The sequence below is a fragment of the Cajanus cajan genome, chromosome 11, assembly GCF_000230855.2.
Source record: "Cajanus cajan strain Asha chromosome 11, NIPB_CcT2T_4, whole genome shotgun sequence".
NCBI lineage: Eukaryota > Viridiplantae > Streptophyta > Magnoliopsida > Fabales > Fabaceae > Cajanus > Cajanus cajan.
Window position 1 is genome coordinate 43,950,690 of NC_138527.1, and position 20,643 is coordinate 43,971,332.

The window sequence follows — 20,643 nt, forward strand, 5'->3', positions numbered from 1 at the left end:
TAGAAATCACAAATGAGTTCCGTATATTATGAGTTTCTCTCCTCATTTTGTAGTAGAATTCACAAATTTTGAGTGTCAATATCATTTAAAAAGTATTATCAAATTTTGTAAGTCCTTATTAAAATCAAAGTAATATAACATGGTTGCATGGTGACAAATTAAATTTAGTTTAGTGATAAATTTTTAGAAAATTAAAGTGGTATAGAAAATTAATAGACTAATTTGTTGATTAATTTTCTTTTTTGTTTAAATAAAAATAATGTTTTCATACATTGAGTTTTTTCTTTAAAAAAAATCAGTCATAATGGTAGATATTTTCTTTAGTGACACTTACATTAACACAAAAATAATGCATTTTTTAATTTATAAATATAAACAAATATTAACGAGAAAACCACTGCCTATATTTTAGTTAGTGTAGTTATAAAGTGAAGTTGCGTGCTGTCTCGTGTTTTTGTTTGAGCTTGAGCTTAATAGTTTTAATCAGTGTATATATATATATATATATATATATATATATACATGGTACTTTGTGCTGATCATGGATTGTCAAATTTTTATGTTAATTAATTTTTTTACAGCATTTTATTTAATTATGAATTCATATAAAAAAAAATGAATAACTTGGTTACTTTCTATATCAAGTATCCACCAAAAAAAATTTCAAGTGAAGCTAGCTGGTATGTGAAGTATTTGTACTATTTTTTTTGCATTTACTCAAAAATCAAAGAATGTAAAAAGTCTCCACAAACTATATATAAATGTTTAACACTTAGCCCTTGGTAAATTAGAATTACATATAAATATTAATAAATTAACGAAAAGAAAAAGTGCTTTCCCTCCTTCAATTATCCCTATTTCCTGTTCCACTGTGGTACTCCCTGTCTTCCAAGTTCCAACCAAAAAATGAAGTGTGATATTTCTTTGACATTCTTTCACATGCAGTTGATTTGTGTCGGAGTTACGTGCAACAAACTTCTCCCTAAGCTAAGACAATTCCAAGATCTCATCTTTCAAGTAAAAGATTCATTTGAACACTTATCAAATATATGGCAAAACAACTACATGTATATATAGACATGGTAAATCAATCCATGAAAACGTTATCTTATTTAAACAATTATAAATGAAACAGTATCTTGTCCAAGCCCTCGTCAGGAACTTAACCAGGTGCCTGTTAACTATCGGGATCTCTGGTAAGGAACTTAATAATACTTTAAACATGGTAGGAAATATAATTAATGCAATAGAAAAGAAATAAAGAGAAACAAAAAGATACTGATACGGTGTTTATAAAATAAGATATCTAAATATATCATTCCTCTTAAATTTAAAAGCTGAAGTACACTTCTGGTAATTAATATACCCTTTCCGTGTCAACTTTACTCCAAAGTTTAGCAACTACATATTACCTTTGTGAATAAATTAATGATTCAAAAGAAATATACAGATCTAGAGATAACTGATTAACACCACCACCACCGGATGTTCAAATCTAATAATCTAAACCACACAAAAAACAAAACAAAGAAATGAATAAAAGAAGAAAAAGGGAGCTCCCTTCAGTCCAAGTACAGGAAGCTTAAGATTCAATTTGTCTCCCGCATCATTCACTCATTTACTAAGTATCTATCTTCACTCAGCATTTGGATGAATGAGTCGGCAGCTAATTGAACCGTACAGGTACCACCTATGAGTGGACTGAAGAAAGCTCTCTTACCTCATCATGCATCTAAACTGGTTTTCGTCACCTAATGAGATCCAGACAAAGATTTGCTTCATATTCACCCGTCATGTACACCTTGATAACAGTTAAAGTCACTCTAAGAATGAAAATATAATTAAGTTCTTTCATAATAATTCACTTGAAAAATCAACATGATCTAGAAATAGTTAACTATATATATTCTTTAAAGATGCATGTAGTCAATTGCTAAATTTGTATATATGAAAGAGCATATATTAAAAGCGACTGAGAGTACCTGAAAGAGTTGTCTCTAACTTTGTATCGAAGGATATCCTTAATTTAAAAAAAAAAAAAACAATAATGCACTTGAAGACAAGGAACGAGACCATCACATGGGAACCTTAATCTTATTGTCGAGCAAGCTGCTCACAGAAGCACTGAGGGAACAAAGGCCTTTTTATAAGCTCACAACAGGAGGGACTGCTAGAAGCACTCGTGTTAAAGTGCGTGTATTATCATTCAGTTTTAGAATTTTTTTTGTTGATAAAATTAAATAAACTATTTCTTCTTCTTCTTTTTAAAAAAAAAAAAACTTAAACACAAAATATGAATTAGTTCGCAAAACAACTTTTTTTTCTTCTCTCTTTTTCAATGGAAAGGAAGTTATTCATATTCTCCTTGTCCGAACTAACCACCAATTAGTTTTGTGCACCATATGAGAGTACATGTCCCGACTTGAATATATATATAAAACAAAAAGAAATAAAATATGGGAAGTGCACAGCGAAAAAGGAAAAGAATGGAATACATTATCAGTGAACTGGAATTGGATGCCATGTTTCTTAATTTTATATACAAGTGAAATTCAATTTAGCTTGCTTGAGCTTTCATTATATTAATTAGATCAATTAAAGGTAACAAAAAAAATAGATTAACAAAACATGTGTGCTTTATTTTCAAGCTACTGGAGGCTTATTATTTTCTTAATTTTAATTTAGAGAAGAAATATATATATATATAGCCAAATTTAGTGAGTGTTACTGCTACTTAATTACGTATGCATTTTCTTGGTGACCAACTTTTATTTTTCATGACGATAATTAATTTTGCTTTTAACTGGAGTGGAAAGCATACATTCTTCCGTATGTACTCGGGGATATATATTTCCAGTTTATTGATTAAAGAAAAATGAATGACAAGACAGATGAAACGCGCTGGAGATTCCAATGAAAAAGCAAATCAATCTTCATTCGCCCTAGGGTTAGGGTTTACCCTCTGAAAGACAATACTTTGAAAGGGTATAAACCTAGTTTGACAAGACCAATTATAGCCTTTCTATGTCTGCCATGTAACTCTATAAAAACTGAAAAATTGAGGGGAATATTCAATTCTTGTAGGAAAATATATTTTAGAATAATTTTAATTTTGTTTAATAAAATCCGTTTATCTCTGCCATGTTTAAAGTGAAATTGGATGAAAAAATAATTTAATTCAATTAAGAAAATTAAGTCTATTATAAAAAGTTTTCTCCTTAATATTATGTTTAAAATATAAATGAAGTGAGAAGAAAAAAGAATCATTTAAAAAATGAACAGAAGCGTTATCCTTCAATTATCTTCATTGTGTGCATATTGATGTAGTGTTCCACGAGCTTAGTTGTTAAAAATCCTTCTTAAGTAAGCTTTATCTCTTGAAGTGAATTCTTGAGTCTTCTTTAAATTCTTAGTTGATGTTAGAGTAAACTCTGAAATCGAAAATTACAACCCTTAGTTGATGTTGAGGTCTGTGACATCATGAGGATAGTTAGTTGGGTTGTACTCCATAGGAGACTTAGTTAATGCATGTTAATGTTGTGATAAGTTTATACCCAAGCTATGTTATACCTAACGGTAGTACTGAATTTTCTTAATTTAAGTAGTGTTATTTGAGAAATCAATGTAACTATGGTTTGGTATCCAAACTTAGTTGTTGATATAGAAGGTATGAAAAAGATCATGTTAGTTCACTAGAATTAAGTAACTTCGATTGCTCAACTTTAGAACCATCAAAATAAGTCACAACGCGTGAGCTAACATGGTCCACCACAGATTCAAGCTAGATTGGGCTCAAAAAAGCATACAAATTTTAATATTTTTAAAAATGTAATCTGACCCACTAAGAATTTGACTCACTCGGGTTGATCAACTTGCAATGAGTTAGGTTGGAACATGAACTGACTCACATAACAAAAAAAAAAAAAAGCTAAACACCCAAAGGCCACAACCCACTTAGTCACAAAATTTTTTTTTAAAAATTTTAAGCCCATGAATGTCACAACCCACTCACACAAGGAAGGGAGCCAGGGAGAGTTGCTTCACACACTTAGTGTTAGTGGGTTAAGCATTACTGCATTAGGGTTCTCTTTACTTTTGCGGTGCTCTTCGTGACTTGCCTCTTCACTTCAGTTTGGGACTACAACTGTGCGACAATCACGTTCCCACATGCACAACCCCTTTCGCACCACACTGCCATCGCGCGACAGCCAACACACGATCGCCACCACCCACCGCGTAACTGCCACTGCCACCGTTTCATGCACAACCTGTCAACTCCTTCCTTATAATCATTGTGCACCACCCCCATGTGATTGCCTCCTTCCTCACCACAAACAGGTTTTTTTTAAAAAAAAAATAGATATTTAAAAAAATTACGGTTGGTTGGAAATTAGGAAAAAAATTATTATTATTTTTTAAAATTAAGTCAGCTAACCCATTTAACCCATTAACTTGTGGTAGGTTTAGCCGAACTCATTTTTTGTTAGGTCATTAAAAAGTGAGTCAGTTGAATTAACTTACCTATTAGTCAACTTGTGGTGGACCGAGCTAGGTTAGGTAACTCGTTTTGACAGTTTTACTCATATTAGTATTGGAATGCATGACAACACATTAGTTGAGGTATAAGAATATGATGTGTTGTTTTGGTGTGTTCATATGCTTTGCTGGTTGATTGTTGAATAGCATTGATGTGGTGAAATATAATGTATCATATGTTGTTAAGTTGTTTACTCTTGTTGAATGTCACGTGGAGGTGTTTGTTGTGTTGATATGTTGTGGACCATGAAGTGTTTTTTGTATGGTTTTCATATCGGTGTTAGTAGTATAGTTGTATTTTTTTTTCAATACTTGGTATGTTAATCTATATTGTTACGATACATTGTTTTTTTTTTAAGTTGAGATACTATGAATTCAATTATGTGATGTCATGATTAAATTATTTATCTTTCAGAAGTTGTGGAATGTCAGGCTGAGAGGTTATGTTTGTGTTGCTTTTAAGTTGAGTTGCTCTAGTTGTATTATGTCATCTATATCAAGTTAGTTATAACATTGAGCATGCATTATTTTTGCGTTGTGGAAAAGTTGAAGATTTTTTTGTGTTTCTTATGTGCCATTTTGAGATAATGGTGAATGTATGATTACGTTGTAAGTTGAGAACATGTTGCATTATGTAGTTAAGTTGTAGTATAACTAGTTAATTCTTTTATACTTTGCTTATTCCTTGTATACTACCTTACTCTTACATGTCTCCTAGTGGTTAGATTGCGAAGATGATGTTTACATGAGAGTAGGATAGGGATAGGTTTGAAGAATTGGCAATTTTGCGGTTCATGTTGAATGACAGTCTAGTTGGAGGCTACTTTTGTATAGATGTTGTAGAGTTGTTCCATTGAAAACTTAGGATTTTCTTTCATAGTGATGGATTATTTTACACTCATAAATCCTAAGTATTTTAGTTATTTTTTTATTACTAGTAGTTGATTCTGTTCAGTGCAAGGATCTTAATGGGCCGTTACAACCTAATTCTTTGAATTTTTTATTATTAATTTTTTTGTATATAAATTTAATATTTTTTAATTTATAGATTTCATTTTAATTATTATGCATTAATTTTAAAAAAATCTTTAAAAGAAAATTTAATCAATAAAATATAATTGGCTTATGTATGAAATATTGAACTAAATTTGAAATTAAGATATTTTATATTATGTTATATTTTTTTTAGAATGTGAATATTTTATTTTGAAACTTTATTTTATTTTTATATCATATTAATTTTCCTATATTTTAAAAATTGACAAAAAAGAATACTCATTAACCTAATCATCATTCGTACAAATTTAAGAGACAACCAGTATTTATATTTATATATAAATAAAATTTAATATATCAATTAATTTCTAAACTATTCAAGAATTTTTAATTAGGTTTCTAAATTAAAAAATTATAAATAAATAATTATTCTTTTATAATTTTGGTGATTAGGATAAAATATCTCTAATTATATTTTATATATATATAATTTTAAGCCTTCATAAATTAACTCTAAGGACTCAATTATAAAAATTGTAAAAAAAAATCAATTGTAATTTTTTGAATCTAAAGACTTAACTAAGAAAATTTAGATAGTTCAAAGACGTACATATAATATTAAACCTATAAATAAATAAAACCAACAAATAAATATGTGTACACACTACAACAATATTAGTATAAAAAAAAATTTAAACATAGTTAGGAAACTTAGTGAAATCACCTTTTTTATTTTTCTCAAATCAAGTATATTTTACCGTAAAAAAATGATGCTCAAATTATATTAGATCATTGTAATTGACAAAACCCTCCCATCAAATATTATCACTAACAAAGCTAAAACAATCTTGTGGCAATTGATTCAAGCACGAGATGACAAATACTTTTATATTTGAATGTAAAATTTAAGAGTTTTACATGAAAAAAAAATTCATGAGAAACATAAATTAGAAAATTTTAGACATAACTATGCAACTAATTATCGGTATTGCATGACTGCAGTTTCAACTTATAATAAGCAAAGTATTTCGTAACAAAGTTTATGAAAGTCTCTTGACACATTTTGCACACGAATAAAAATATTAAAAAAAAATCTAAACCTAATTCTGAATTTTAGCTTCTGAATTAAGGAAATTCTATCGTTATAAAAATAACATTGAAGATCTAAAAGAGAAAGCAAATTCATGGTAGTCAATATCTACACAACTATTCTACAATCAATTATTGGTATAATTACACTAAATCCTACTCTTTCATCTCGTTAACGCAGTTAAACAAGAAAATATATGACATTAGTCACCAAAAACTAGAAAATAAAGAACATCAATCCTACAAGGAGTCATTGCCTAACAGTAAGTTCAACTTTTAGATGAAGTAATCCGTTGATGAAGTGATGACTATTGTCAGCTATAAATTCAGTCCATGGTATACCAAACAGGTTCCTATGCCCCACAGACTTGCCTGCCGTGAGAGTATAATTTCCTTTGCACCTGGTTAAATACTCCAAAGTGAATTTTGATCTAGCAAAAAACTCATATTCAACATGAAGAGATACTGATTGCTTGAATTGCATTACTAAAAAAAGTCCAAAGCAATGGGATGAGTTTTGCCGGTCCTCATAGCACCGAGGTGACAAGAGAAACCCCTGCTTTCCTAGGGAGAATTCCTGAGAGTAAATTCGAGCATTAGGAAATAAACGAACACATTCTTCTTTCTTTAGATCAAGGTATACAACACACCGCGGACGGGGCAATGCAAATTCAACCACCTTCACAGGACGATACGTGTAAGTCCGCTCCACAAAACGACAGCAGGTAGTGTCAACATCCTGAGCAGCAAGAGACCATTGTCTATATGGTGTCTCTGTCTTAAAGAAAAGAGCTTCAAGAACGACCTTTGATGCAAAGTCTGGAGGGAAGTCTTCGCATGTCAAGACCTTCTTCAGTTTTTGGCAGCCCATGTATGGAAAACGAATGAGTCCACCAAGGCGTGATCCAAGGACTTGTTGTCGGTCCTCAATTTTTGGATAATGTCTCCTAGCCCACTTGAGCACAAAGTTATAGACACAATTCTCTGAAGGTATCAGGAGGTTATCACTAGATAGCACCGCTTCAATGCCAACCAAGGGCAAATTCAGCACTTCATCTGCAAACCTAGATTATTCAATGAAGAAGAAGTACAAGTTTATGAGATTGCAAGATAAAATAAAGTAGGAGCCAAGTAAAAAAGAGAGGAAACGAAAAGGAAGGGGAGGAAGCATTGCAATAACTAAATAACTCATGGTTGAAGTAAAAACAGATCATCAAGATAAAAGGAAACATTTTGAGTAACAAACTTACTTTGTTATGTCTCTGTAGTGTGTGGCAAGAAACAACTTTGCTGTCTCTATCAGTGGTTGAATTGCATTTGCCGTCAGAATGCTTGAAGGAAGATCCAAAAATTGTAAAGCAGATTCACAAGTCATAGGCATTTGCCTCAATATCCTACTGCAGTACTTCATGCACGAGGTTACCTCAAATTTATCAGCGGCCACCAGCACATCCAATACAGCAGCAGACGTGGTTCTTGATAAAGTATTACCATACATAAAATTAAGTATGTCCATAACCGCGCCCTCTTCTGCTCCAATGATAATAATTTAAAAAGGAAAATTGTTTTAGCAAACACTTGTACATTAAAAAACTAGCACAAGTATTATAAAGTCTACAAACTAAAAGGGTAAAGACCAAAAAAAAAGAGAGCTTCAGCTCATACAATCAATCACTTGAAAGAAAAAAAAAAGCAACACAGTATTATTCTCACTGAAATATTACATATCCAGCAATTACCAGAATCATGGATTTGAAGAGTCACATTTTGTTGCTTAGACTCTCTCGTCACATTTGAAAACAACTACAAAAACAATTAAAACAAGGAGTCATCGGATGTAGGCACTTGAAAACAACTTTAGGAATTACAAAGCAAATTAACAACAAAAGACATGACATAGTACAGCAACATACTTTATAAAAGAAGGGACTTTTTGCTGCAAGAATTGAAGAACTTATATGTACGGTCCTAATTCTTAGAACGTTTGAGCAACTAATGCCCAATGATGAATCATCACTGTCGTGCGAAATTTCATCACCTACAAATGTAACTACAATCATAAGAACTAATCACAAACCGCAGTCAAATTCATGCCTGAATATATGTAAAAAATATTTTTACTGCACACAATGGAAGCATCAGTTATTTTTGCTGTAAGCATCAGTTAAATTCTTAGAGATTTATTTTGTCATGATTGTCATGGAAGCATCCATAAATTATCATAACCAAGAAAGGTAGTCGATGAAGTGTTTTCAAATCACACAATGGACTCTCTGGTTGAAGTTGTTTTGATGTAGTTAGATTTAGTTTGCTAAATACCAACCACCAAAGCTAACAGGTTTCATTACTAACAATGGCCAAAGCACAAACTCCCAAATAACTTCCAATCAGTGAGTGAGTAGGGCCATATCCCTATAGCCACATATTCTTGTCATTAAATTTTCCCGTTCCTAAATTATCTGGACAAAATCCATTCAATATTATTATTTTGTAGTCCGTATTACTATTGCAAAACTGAATGATCAATTTCTTCCCAAAATTAAAAAATCTAGAGTCGAGATCATGGTAGTTAAAATAAGGATTCAAATCATAAAATCCCATGATTTTAATCACTTTCAAATATTCAAATTGAAGATGAGGTAAAATCCTTCTCACATCATGATTTTAATACAAAATCGTAAATTATAGTTATGAACTGGTGAACCCTAATTGCTATTCTTCTTCTTCCTTCATTCCCCTTCACAGTTCTTCTTTCTCCATTCTTCCCTCGCCTAAGGTTCTGAGTCATTGCTGTTCTTCCTCCATCTGAGTCCTCTGTTCGAACCTTTATTTGCCATAAAGGTTTGAGTTTTTATTCACTTTTTGGCTTTTGCTGTTGTTTGTTCAAACTCACCGTCTCTTCTTGGTTCTTACACTCAGTTCAAACCCACACAGCCACGTGTGGATTCTAGAATTAGAGTATTCGTATTTGCTTTTTTGTGTTTAAGTTTTATGCCTAGTAACGTGTTGAGTTTTTTATATTACCTAATGGGTTATCACTAATGAATATGATTCATGACATTTATGCAATATGGATTATGAATTTTGTAAAATCCTACTATTCCGATTAACGATTTCACTTATTTTCATTTTTTTAGGGTTTAAATTACCTTGGTCAAGATTCATATACGCATCACACAGCAGATAAAGACATGGAAATATTTATATTCAGTATTTTAGACACATGAAGAAATCCACTACACTAAGTTATGTGCCAAAAAACAGGATTAATGAGAATCCAATTCTAAACTATTGACAAAAGGAATAGACATAGACCAAATGAATTAGCGTAGGGTGTTTAAGGTACCTTTGGTAAGAGAGTGTCTCCGTCTCTTGCGATTGGGAGAGAGAGAATGGGATTGAGGGCATGGGTCGGGTATAACCTCAAGGTTCAGAATTCGGTCTGAGAAATTGATGTTGTTAAATGCGAACGCAAAGTTACACTCTCTACCAACATCATCTGTGCGGGATTCCTCCATTTTCAATCTTTTCAGAGTTTTATTTTCTTATTATTTGTAATAGTTGCACCAACCATTTCATTCTCATTCATATATATCACACACGAAGCAGATTGAGAGATAAGTAACCAACAAGCCAAACACATTAACTTCATCAAATCATTTATTATATTTAATATTTATCTATAACTATATAAAATATAAAAAACGATAACTGTTTTAATATCATTTATCATCTTTGTGTATACAAATTTTAACATATTTTTATCTTTTATTTAGTATAATAATTGTATCATTTTTTTAAGTAAATGATAATTTAGTAATTTTATTTATTAATTTAAATAAAAATTATTATTTTCCAAAAAAAGTTGTAACATAATGGTTTTATAACTTCTACATCTCATAGAACTAGCAAGGTATGAGATGTATTTTTTTCCGTAGTCAATCTATAACAATATATAAAAGATATTTTTGTGTATACAAATTTTAAAACGTTTTTATCCTTTATTTATTATAGTAATTATATAATTCCTTTTTTTAATGGATGATAACTCACTAATTTTATTTAGTTAATTTAAATTTAAATTATTAATTTTTAAAAATAAACTATAACATAATCACTTTATGATTTTTACATCCCACAACACTAATAAGACATGGAGTGTTTTTTTTTCACTAATTAATAATAATAATAATAATAACATAAATTATTATATTTGCTTTAATTTAGTTTCAATAAAAATTAATGGGAATTTGAAACATTTAATCTAAAATCGTGATTCGTATCTATAATTAAAATCTGATTGATTAATTATAGATATTTTTAAAAATATTTTATAATTGTAACAGAATTGAATATAGTATTTTAAATAAGTAAATAAAAGTAATGTAACTTTTTTATGATATTAAAATTTTATTTTTAACTTATGAAATAATATCGTAAAAATTTTATCTAAAAACTATTTTTGAGAAATGATATTTTCAAAAAATATTATTTTTTAAATATTAAATTAAATTTGAAAATTTAACATTCTCAACTTCATATGTAAAATAAATTTGGCAAACACATTTATTGACAAATCATTTTTCATATTTATTAATAATAGGTATAGAAAAAAAATAATGTTATTTCTCTATAAATAATAGCACTTACATTTGATTATATAAAAGAGAATAACCAAGGAATCAAACACATTTATTTTAATAAATTATTTATTATGTTTATTAATAATAGATATAGAAAATAATTAATATCATTTTTCTATAAATCATAGCACTTGCGTTTGGTTAGATAAAAGAGAGTAAGAAGGCACAAACACATCTATTTTAGTAAATTACTAGTATTTCTTATATTTATTAATGATAGACATAAAAATAATAATATTATTCCTCTATAAATCATAGCACTTGCGTTTGGATACATAGAAGAGAGTAATCAAGAGCCAAACACATCTATTTAAGTAAATTATTTATTATATTAATTAATGATAGATATAGAAATAATAATAATTTTATTTTTCCATAAATCATGCCACTCGAGTTTAGTTTGCATAGATGAGAGTAACCAAGGAGTTAAACGCGTTTATTTTAGTAAATTATTTATTATATTTATTAATAATAGATATAAAAATAATATTATTATTTCTCGATAAATCATAACAGTTTCGTTTGGTTACATAGAAGAGAGTAACCAAAGAACCAAAAACATCTATTTTAATAAATTATTTATTATATTTATTAATAATATATATAAACAAAAGAAATTATTAATAATATATATAAACAAAAGAAAAATATAATTACTTCTTTATAAATCATAGCACTTGCGTTTGGTTACACAAAAGAGAGTAATCATGGAGTCAAAGACAACTATTTTAGTAAATTATTTATTGTATTTATTAATAATAAATATAGAAAAAATTTAATATGCTATAATTATTGTATGAATTGTTATTTATTTTATTTTATTTTAATTTATTAACAAATAATAGCACACTACTTTTAATACTTTTATTATCATAAAAAATATGTTGTCTCTTTCTTTTTTTTATTTTGTTTTTGTTTATTCAAAGTTTTTATTTTCATTTTTTTTTACGTTTTATTTTGTTTTTTCCTTTTTATTTTCATTTTTCATTATTTATTTATAAACATGTGTCAATGTCACGTCAACAAATGTTAGATTGTCATAGTAACATATTGGTATCATTTCATTATTAATGAGTCACATGAATAACTTGTTAAAAATAATGGTAGATTAATGTTCAACCAACATTGTTCAATTGAAAAATTGTATAATAAAGAGTGAAATAAACTTTTTTGGAGACTAAATTGCACAATCTAAAACTATAAGAAGAAAAAACAAATTTAAACCATATATTTTCTAAATATATTATTTTATATCCATCCATATATGTTTAAAATTTGTCACTAAAGTAAAATATGCAAAAGATATCAAAATAATAAAAAAAAACTTAATACAATCAATATAATATGTTATTAATATATGAATAGGTATATATTTTCCTTGTATATAATATTATTTATTTTATTTATTAATTATAATATAGTACTCATAAAAAAAAAATTAAAAAAAGATGAGTTTCATTTTTTATGAGAGCTAATAGGTGAGTGTGAGTACATGTGATCACATGTTATTGGATAATGCTTAAAAATATGTTGAAAGAAGTTAATTATAACATGCACCTAAAGAAAAACCAATATATATTAGTTTAAAATTTATTATCACATAACATTTAAGGATTATTTAAAAAGTGATTAATTGTTCTCATAGTCAATGAATTGTGGATGTGTTTGATTCATATTAAGGTACATATAAGGGAAATACAAACACTTTAAACATCTTAATGTAATAATAATGGTGACAATGACAATAATAATGATATTGTTGGCAGTGGTAGTAGGTACAACAACAACAACAATATTAATGATGGAATTGATGACAGCAACGAAAGTAGTACAAATGACAATAGATGATAACAAAGAACAAAGTAATGTTAGTGCAACAACTCCAAGAATAATGGTATAACAATAATGATGATAGTAATAAACATTTGTGTCTTTAAAATATTTTATACTTCGAAAAAAAAAAGAATTTTTGTCATATTCTTAATCTTATTTTTATTATTCCATAATTTTCATAAATCAAATATGAAATACTTACATTTGTGATGTACAATGCCTTAATTCCTAATAAGTCAAATGGACCCCTTGAAAGAAATAGTAGGAAAAACACATTTTTAAACATATTCCTTTTTTATTGAAATTTAATAAAAATATCATACTTTTTAGCTTTCAATAAATTTTGACTATTTCTAACTTTTTTGTATTCTTATTAAATGAAAACCTTTCATACTTTTATACTTTTCAATAAATTTTAACTATTTCTATCTTTTTGTATTCTTATGCATAACAAATACAATTCCATCTTAATTTTTTGAATTTTAATCTTGTCTAGGAAAGAAGCCTACTACTATTTCTAATGCTAGTAGCAATGAAATACAAAAGACTTAAGTTATTGTTGATGAAAATGAATGAGACAAAATAAGACAACTGTTCCCATGACTAATGTTTTGTTTGAGAGACGATAATGATTTGAAGGAAAAGGAAGAAAATAGGTGAGAAATAATTTGAAGGGAAACAAGTAAAAAAAATTAATGAAAATTGTGATTATTTGATCAGATGAAATTGGATGAGAAATAAAGAGAATCTATATGCAACATGAGCTGTAGCAAACGTTTATTAATGTTAAATATGATCCAAAGAAAAAATGAGCTGTATGCAGCAGCAGAACTTTCGCATCGTATGTTCAATAATGAGAACAGTGGAATTTTCGCAGCGTCCCAGCAAAGATCAATATATTTGCTACTTAATTACCAAAGAAGCTATATGCAACAATGATCAGTAGCAAATACTTATTATTAAGTCGAAAACATTTATCACTAAACTTTCAGACCATCACATGCCCCATCAAATACAATATGAGAAAGTGATTGACACCCAAAAAATGAAGTTTACTAAAGGACAATAGTTGTAGTACTAAGATTACAGGTTCAATGACACGATACATCTTCCGGTCACAGACAATCTCTGCAGTAAAATATAAATATTTTAGGGGCAAAGAAACAATACGAGCGAAGTCTTTAAACAGCAACTTGTCCAAAGAGCTGCTTGCGGATCTGCAGTAAGGAGCAAGAAACTTTAGAATTGAACCCGTATAACGGTTAAGCAGTTATTTTTTGTTCTTTTTCTTGAAAGGGGGAACATGCAGCTATTAACGAATGTAGACACGAAACTAGTGAACATCAAAATATCAAGTAACAAAATTACAAATATATTTACAGAATATTACAAAGCTACATCAAGACAAATGACCTTCTATAAAAAGGACTCGATAAACCAAAGAGGTAAAGGAAGTTGGACAACAATGGGAAGATGGGATTATCTCTAGCCTAGCAGATACTTAAAAGTGTGTAATATTGAGGAATAAAATGCAAGAGTTAGCAACAAAATTCTTGACCACAAATGCTAGCAGTCATCTGAGCAATAGTTGATAGTATGAATAGGTTCGTTTGAAGAACGTCGCCTTTTTCTTGTTCAACAACAAATCTTAATCCTAAAGTCCCTCCCAACACCTTTTATAGTCCCCTCAGTCTAACTAGATGTCTCCACTTGTTCCTCACTATGTGGATAATGCATCAGAAGTATTTTATTTCAATATTAATGTCTTTTTTAGCATTGAGGAATATAAAAGAACCATGACCTTGGCGATCTTTCTAGTTTCATCATAATACAAGCAATTAAGCAGCAAAAATGTAACATGAACAAGACGACAAAAAAAATACTGCAAAGTGCTAGTGAACAATAGCAAGAATTTACCTCTGGAAGCTTTTTACGAAACACTACATCCAAACGAGCATCAAGGGTATTTTCACAGACAATTTTTCCATCTCGAGAAGCCAACACCACTCCTCCAGAGCTAAACAGAGAAAGAAAAATATAATCAAACATTGAAACCCAATTCTCAATATCAAAGCAGCCGAAACAGATATATAATACAACTCAACATGCATCCCTAGTCAACTATACAAAAACTAAAAACTAGCTTTGCAAATTTGAATTCTATTTAAACAATAGAAAAGGTTAAGTGTTAAAAGAAATAATTATATATTATTTCAAATTATTAGATTAGGTGCTTATCCCATTGTGCAAATCCCAAATTTATTTTTTCTGGTATCCAATAAAATTAAATATGTAATATCATAACAATGATAGAAATAAAATGCATTTTTGGTTTTGAAATTCCTTAAACAAACCTTGAAATTAGTAACTCGTGGTTCCATTTTAAATATAGGTAAAGTAAACACAAGAACAAGATGTGAGGCCCTCACTAACGGAGCTAGTCGATTTTATACCAAGCACCTTCTCCAAAATCCAACATAGTGAATATTTTTAAGCAATGTTATCAAATTGGGATTCAAATCCTGCATCGTCAAGCTAAAATTTGAATTGTGAATCATAATTTTTTAACAAATCATAAGATTCAACAACGATGAAAAATAACTTCAAATATATCATTATAGATGATTTAGTCTTAAACTAAAAAAAAATTCAATGTAACAGTTCCAAAATAAAAAAATAGATAAAATCAATTTAATTAGAAATCTCATAAAACAAAATTATTAGTTATCTCCGAGTTTGTAAAGCCTCTATTTTCAAATAACGGAAATGAAGCAATGAAATAGCCAAATGGAGTACATGCACTGAACTAGTGAGTGGCAAATAAAATAGTGGAATAATCAATTAGGATAAGTTCAAGAGTGCTCCTTCAACTCCTTTTCATTTAACAATTTAAGTTTATATGACTTTTCAATTTCTTTCATGAAAAATGGAGAAAGAAAAGAAGGGAAAATATGAATCATTGTTCGTGTGATTATCAGTGATACAAAATCACACCAACTTATTCATGTAGTGTAAGATTCAAAGTCATTTGATATTCATCTTAGAATACAAATTAATAGGTAGATGATTTGTATCAAATCGTATGACTTTAATAATGATGTTTTTAAGCACAAGCTAGTAGATGAAGGTAAACAGTTTGTCAGGATTTTTATAATTACCAGTAGGGATCATGGGAATCATGGTGGCTGGGGGCAGGTGGAAGATGGATGTTGTCAACAATGATCTCCGGTGGATTAACATTTGCCTTTTCAGCATATTCTTGTGCAGCTGAATCCAACACATGCTCTACCAAATGCACATCATCTTTCCGACATCGCAATAAGACAGATGGCTCTTTCAGCCTCAGCAAACTCTGTCAAATACAATCCTTACATTATATTCGACAGAACAACACCAAATCAGCAAAGTACTTTTTTATATATTTATTGAAGGGGATGTTGTCATGTAAAATCCTTATATTATTTTCCAGATCCAGATAGACTTAAGAATGCCTTGTAAAGGCCTACAAGAGGGAATCTGTGACACATCATGGTGAGGACAGTGCAGACATTTCCATATGAGCAATTAGTTATGATTTGAAACAATGGCACTGGTTCATGTCTGTCACCAGATAGTTGCAAAATTTCTCATTAACCTACAAGTTATATATACAATAGTACCATCTCAAATATTACAGAACTAAGGCACAATAAATAAATAAGAAATAACATTGGTTGCCTACATGAAGGTTGCTACTAAAAAATGGAGATGTAAGAAATAATCTTAAGAAATACATTTATAAAATAACATTAGATTTGAAAGAAAAAAAAAATTATAAGGGGAGGAGGGTGACAGATACAATCCTTAATTCTTTATATTCCATGTAGACTTCAGAAGGTCTTGAAAACCGGTAAAAAAGGGAAGAAAAATTTGGATTAGTAGGGATTGAGTCTACGACATCAAACATAAACTATGAAAGTGTCACGTGAGCAATTTAGCTATGATTTGAAACATTGGAAATGGTTCATCTGTGTCACCATATAATTGCAAAATCTTCTCATGAACATATTAGGTATACATTCAATGGTACCACCACAAATAATGTAAAATTAAGGCACGATTAATAAATAATAAGTAACATCAATTACATGCATACAGATTGATACTCAAAAATGAAAATGTGAGCAATATTAATCAAGATAAATTTGAAAAATTAGGAGGACAAAAAACAATGCAAAAATCTTAACAGACCTGAACGATGAGGTCTTTTAAAAGGTGCCTGTACACATGATGATCATGGCTCACACGCAAAAGATCCTTGGATGCTGCATCTTTCATGTTATTAATCACGTCATCTTGAGCTTGAAGAACTTTTATCCGAGAAGCATTCAACTGCATAGAGTACTCACTGCAACAGACAACGATGTGGTGAATCTTAAATTATCTCAAATATCAATTGTCACTTTGTGCTTTCAAATACGTTCTTTTTTTAATTTCCTTATATTTAGGGGCTAATAAAGTTTTCAAAATTCAAAGAACAAACTATTCAATCCGCTAAAACTAAACTCTCATTCTCACTTATCAAGATAAAATAATTTTTCATAATTTGGCAATAACATCAAATGCAAGTAGTTAAACCATACATGACATTTGCCAATAGTTTGAAAATGAATAACTAATGCGGCTCGGAGAAGTTTGCGCTATATGAACAGTATGTCAAAGTGATTCACTGAAGTTTGACTATAAGTCAAGCTCTAGTAGTAATCATAATCATCATTAATCATTATGTCTCCATAACACAATGAAACACAACACAAGGATCAAGAAGTGGAACCTATAAATTTGGGAATTAAAGTATTCGTCAGCAGCAGCCATTTCCATACATAAACAAGGATTGAAGAAATAGTCATGTGAGATTTTCTAATTAACCGATAAAAGAAAGATATGCAGAAGGTGTAAAGTAAGTTACATCTTCTTCCGAATTTCGACTTGCTTCTCTTTGCGCTCAAACTCTTGGCGGATCTTCTTTTTGTCGGCTTCAACCAATTGCAACTTCTCGATGTTGAATTCCTAAAAGAAAGACCAGTATAATTCAGAACCAAAAAAAGTATCGATTCGATGGCGATTCAATCCAAACACGTGAGGAAACGAAGAAACAGGTAGCAGTATGATGAAGTGAAAGTAATTATATACAGATCGATGAAATGAAATGAAAAATAAAATTATTGAGTGGAAAAATAAAGAGATCGACGGAAGGGGAAGTGTTACTTCTTCGGCGGAGACAGAGATCTCGTTGGCTTTCTCTTCGGCTTCCTGGCGGATAAACCGGACCATCTGCTGGATTTGCTTGGAGACATCTGCGTCGTTCATTTTCTCAGACTCAGAGGATCGAATCGAAGAAGATCGAGGGAAAACTGAAACTGCTACAGCGGAGGTTTGGACCCTCGTCGATCGTCGTTTGTGGATCAGAAATTAGAAATCACAACTAAGCCTTTTATTATGAACCTTCCGGGCAATATACCAATGACAATAACTCCGTTTTTTTTCTTAATAAATAATATACTTCCTCCCAATTATAAGCAAAATTTAGGGCTAAAAACTTATTTTTGTCTCTTATAATAATTGTTTGTTTTAATTTAGTCTCACTTTTATTTTTGGTTTCAATTTGATCCTAAATAAATTAGTCAGTCTCAATTTGGTCCCTAATAAATTAATTAGTTTCAATTTAGGACTTCCATCCAAATTATTTAAACGGAGTTAACTGTGTGGTCACTGGATGCCATTTTTTTTAAAACACCTTGAACCAGAACGGCTCGTTCTGAAACCAGAACGGCCCGTTCTGGTTGCACTTTTAGTGTGTAAATTTTGCACCTGGAACGGGCCGTTCCGGATGCAAAATTTACACACTAAAAGTGCAACCAGAACGGGCCGTTCTGGTTTCAGAACGGACTGTTCTGGTTCCAGACTGCTAAGCATAAACGATCAATGATTATAGTTCACGGTTGTGAATCATGGAAGGAAAAAGACCCAATATACAAAGCATTTCAAACACTGAATTTGGTAATATTGTCAATGAAAATTGATAACTTCAATTGCTAAATAGTTAGGTTATATAGTGTATTATTAAGGACAATGCAATGTATCACTAAAGACAATGATAGCAGATTTTATTTCATTTCAAACTGGAGTGAACCACTTATTACCAAATTGACACTATACAGTAAAGGATGAAATGGCATAGTATTTTTCCTTGAAGTCATTAACGATGTACCCTAACAACAACAACCTATTTTTAAAGAGGTAGAACCTGAAATAAAGGAAGAGGATACACAGGACTAACATTTCACCACAACCGTATGCAGGGACAGATATAAGTTAATCATAGTGGGGGCACTTGCCCCCACTAAAATTTTTTTCATTCTTTTTTTTATATATAAAATATTAATAATTTTATAAAATATATATTATTAATTAATATTTTAATTATGTTGTTATATCTAATATAATAAATATTTTGTTTTAAATGAATGTAAAAATTTAGAAGACACTAAAAGAAAATAAATTAATAATTTTATTATATTTATCCTATTAATTTTTATCATTTTATTCCTCTAATTTTAAATAAGTTGCAAAAAATTATAAAGTGACACTTAAATATTTCTTCAAAAAAGAAAAAGTTATTACTCTATTTATAAGACAATTGTGTTTTATAAAAATATAATTTTAAAATTTTTACCATAAAAAAATATTTTTCAAAATTATTATATTTTTTAATAAAATTAATAAAGAATATTCTATTCTCAGTCTTGGAACAGGCCGTTCTAAATCCAGAATGGTCCGTTCTGAATCCAGAACGACCCGTTCTAGTTTCGGAACGGGCCGTTTTCGGAACGGGCCGTTCTAGTTCCAGGTATTTTCACAAAATTTGGCGTCCACGTGGCATCCACGTATGCATCTAGGTGGCATCCACGTAACCAAAAGTTAACTCCGTTTAAATAATTTGGACGAAAGTCCCAAATTGAAACTAATTGACTTATGAGGGACCAAATTGAGACAAAAAATAAAAGTAGGACTAAATTGAAACAAACAATTATTATAAGGAATCAAAATAGGTTTTTAGCCCAAAATTTATATATATGTTACATGTTATTTCGTATCTTATACTATTAAAAAATTGTGTCTAATTATTTAAAGAAGATATAATTTTTTTTATGTGTAAAAGGTATAATGATTCATTAAATAATAGAAATTAAAAATAATTATATATTTATCCTTTTTATATAATAGATACTAGGTTGAGATACTTTATGATTTAATTAAAAATAAAATAAAAATAAGTAAAAAATAAATAATAAAAATATAATAATTTAACAAATGGTATGATTAATTCATTAATTTTAAGATATTAAATTTGATAAAAAATATTTTTTTTTTATTTTTATAAAATAAAAAGATATAATACTCAACAAAGTATAAAAATCAAAATCGTTATTAAAAAAAATATCCTTTTATTTATATATATATATATATATATATATATATATATATATTAAATAAGAGATATTTT

At 29.3% G+C, this 20,643-nt stretch overlaps 2 protein-coding genes and 1 long non-coding RNA gene across 5 annotated transcripts; all 3 read right to left on the reverse strand.

Annotated features, from left to right (window-relative positions):
* Positions 1 to 724: 724 nt before the first annotated feature.
* Positions 725 to 3,058, reverse strand: LOC114915204 (uncharacterized). The gene is made up of 2 exons (XR_014430649.1): positions 1,983 to 3,058; positions 725 to 1,801 (listed from the first exon to the last, which is right to left on the reverse strand). It is a non-coding gene; the product is annotated as an uncharacterized LOC114915204 (long non-coding RNA).
* A 3,639-nt stretch (positions 3,059 to 6,697) lies between these two features.
* Positions 6,698 to 10,236, reverse strand: LOC109789984 (BTB/POZ domain-containing protein At2g46260). Of its 3 annotated transcripts, none has more exons than XM_029269564.2 (5): positions 9,968 to 10,236; positions 8,535 to 8,671; positions 8,361 to 8,424; positions 7,872 to 8,151; positions 6,698 to 7,685 (listed from the first exon to the last, which is right to left on the reverse strand). In XM_029269564.2, exons 1-5 carry the CDS (start codon positions 10,137 to 10,139, stop codon positions 6,872 to 6,874), a joined length of 1,467 nt encoding a protein of 488 aa, XP_029125397.1. In that variant the 5' UTR covers positions 10,140 to 10,236; the 3' UTR covers positions 6,698 to 6,871. The 3 variants fall into 3 exon arrangements, with proteins under 3 accessions (XP_029125397.1, XP_020204647.1, XP_020204648.1); XM_020349058.3 differs by having other exon boundaries at positions 8,535 to 8,659; positions 9,968 to 10,231; XM_020349059.3 differs by lacking the exons at positions 8,361 to 8,424; positions 8,535 to 8,671 and having other exon boundaries at positions 9,968 to 10,233.
* A 3,789-nt stretch (positions 10,237 to 14,025) lies between these two features.
* On the reverse strand, positions 14,026 to 18,576 carry LOC109789985 (V-type proton ATPase subunit E). The gene is made up of 6 exons (XM_020349061.3): positions 18,345 to 18,576; positions 18,046 to 18,146; positions 17,328 to 17,484; positions 16,256 to 16,449; positions 15,015 to 15,114; positions 14,026 to 14,314 (listed from the first exon to the last, which is right to left on the reverse strand). The coding sequence occupies exons 1-6, from the start codon at positions 18,444 to 18,446 to the stop codon at positions 14,279 to 14,281; spliced, it is 690 nt and encodes a 229-aa protein (XP_020204650.1). The 5' UTR covers positions 18,447 to 18,576; the 3' UTR covers positions 14,026 to 14,278.
* Positions 18,577 to 20,643: the final 2,067 nt, after the last annotated feature.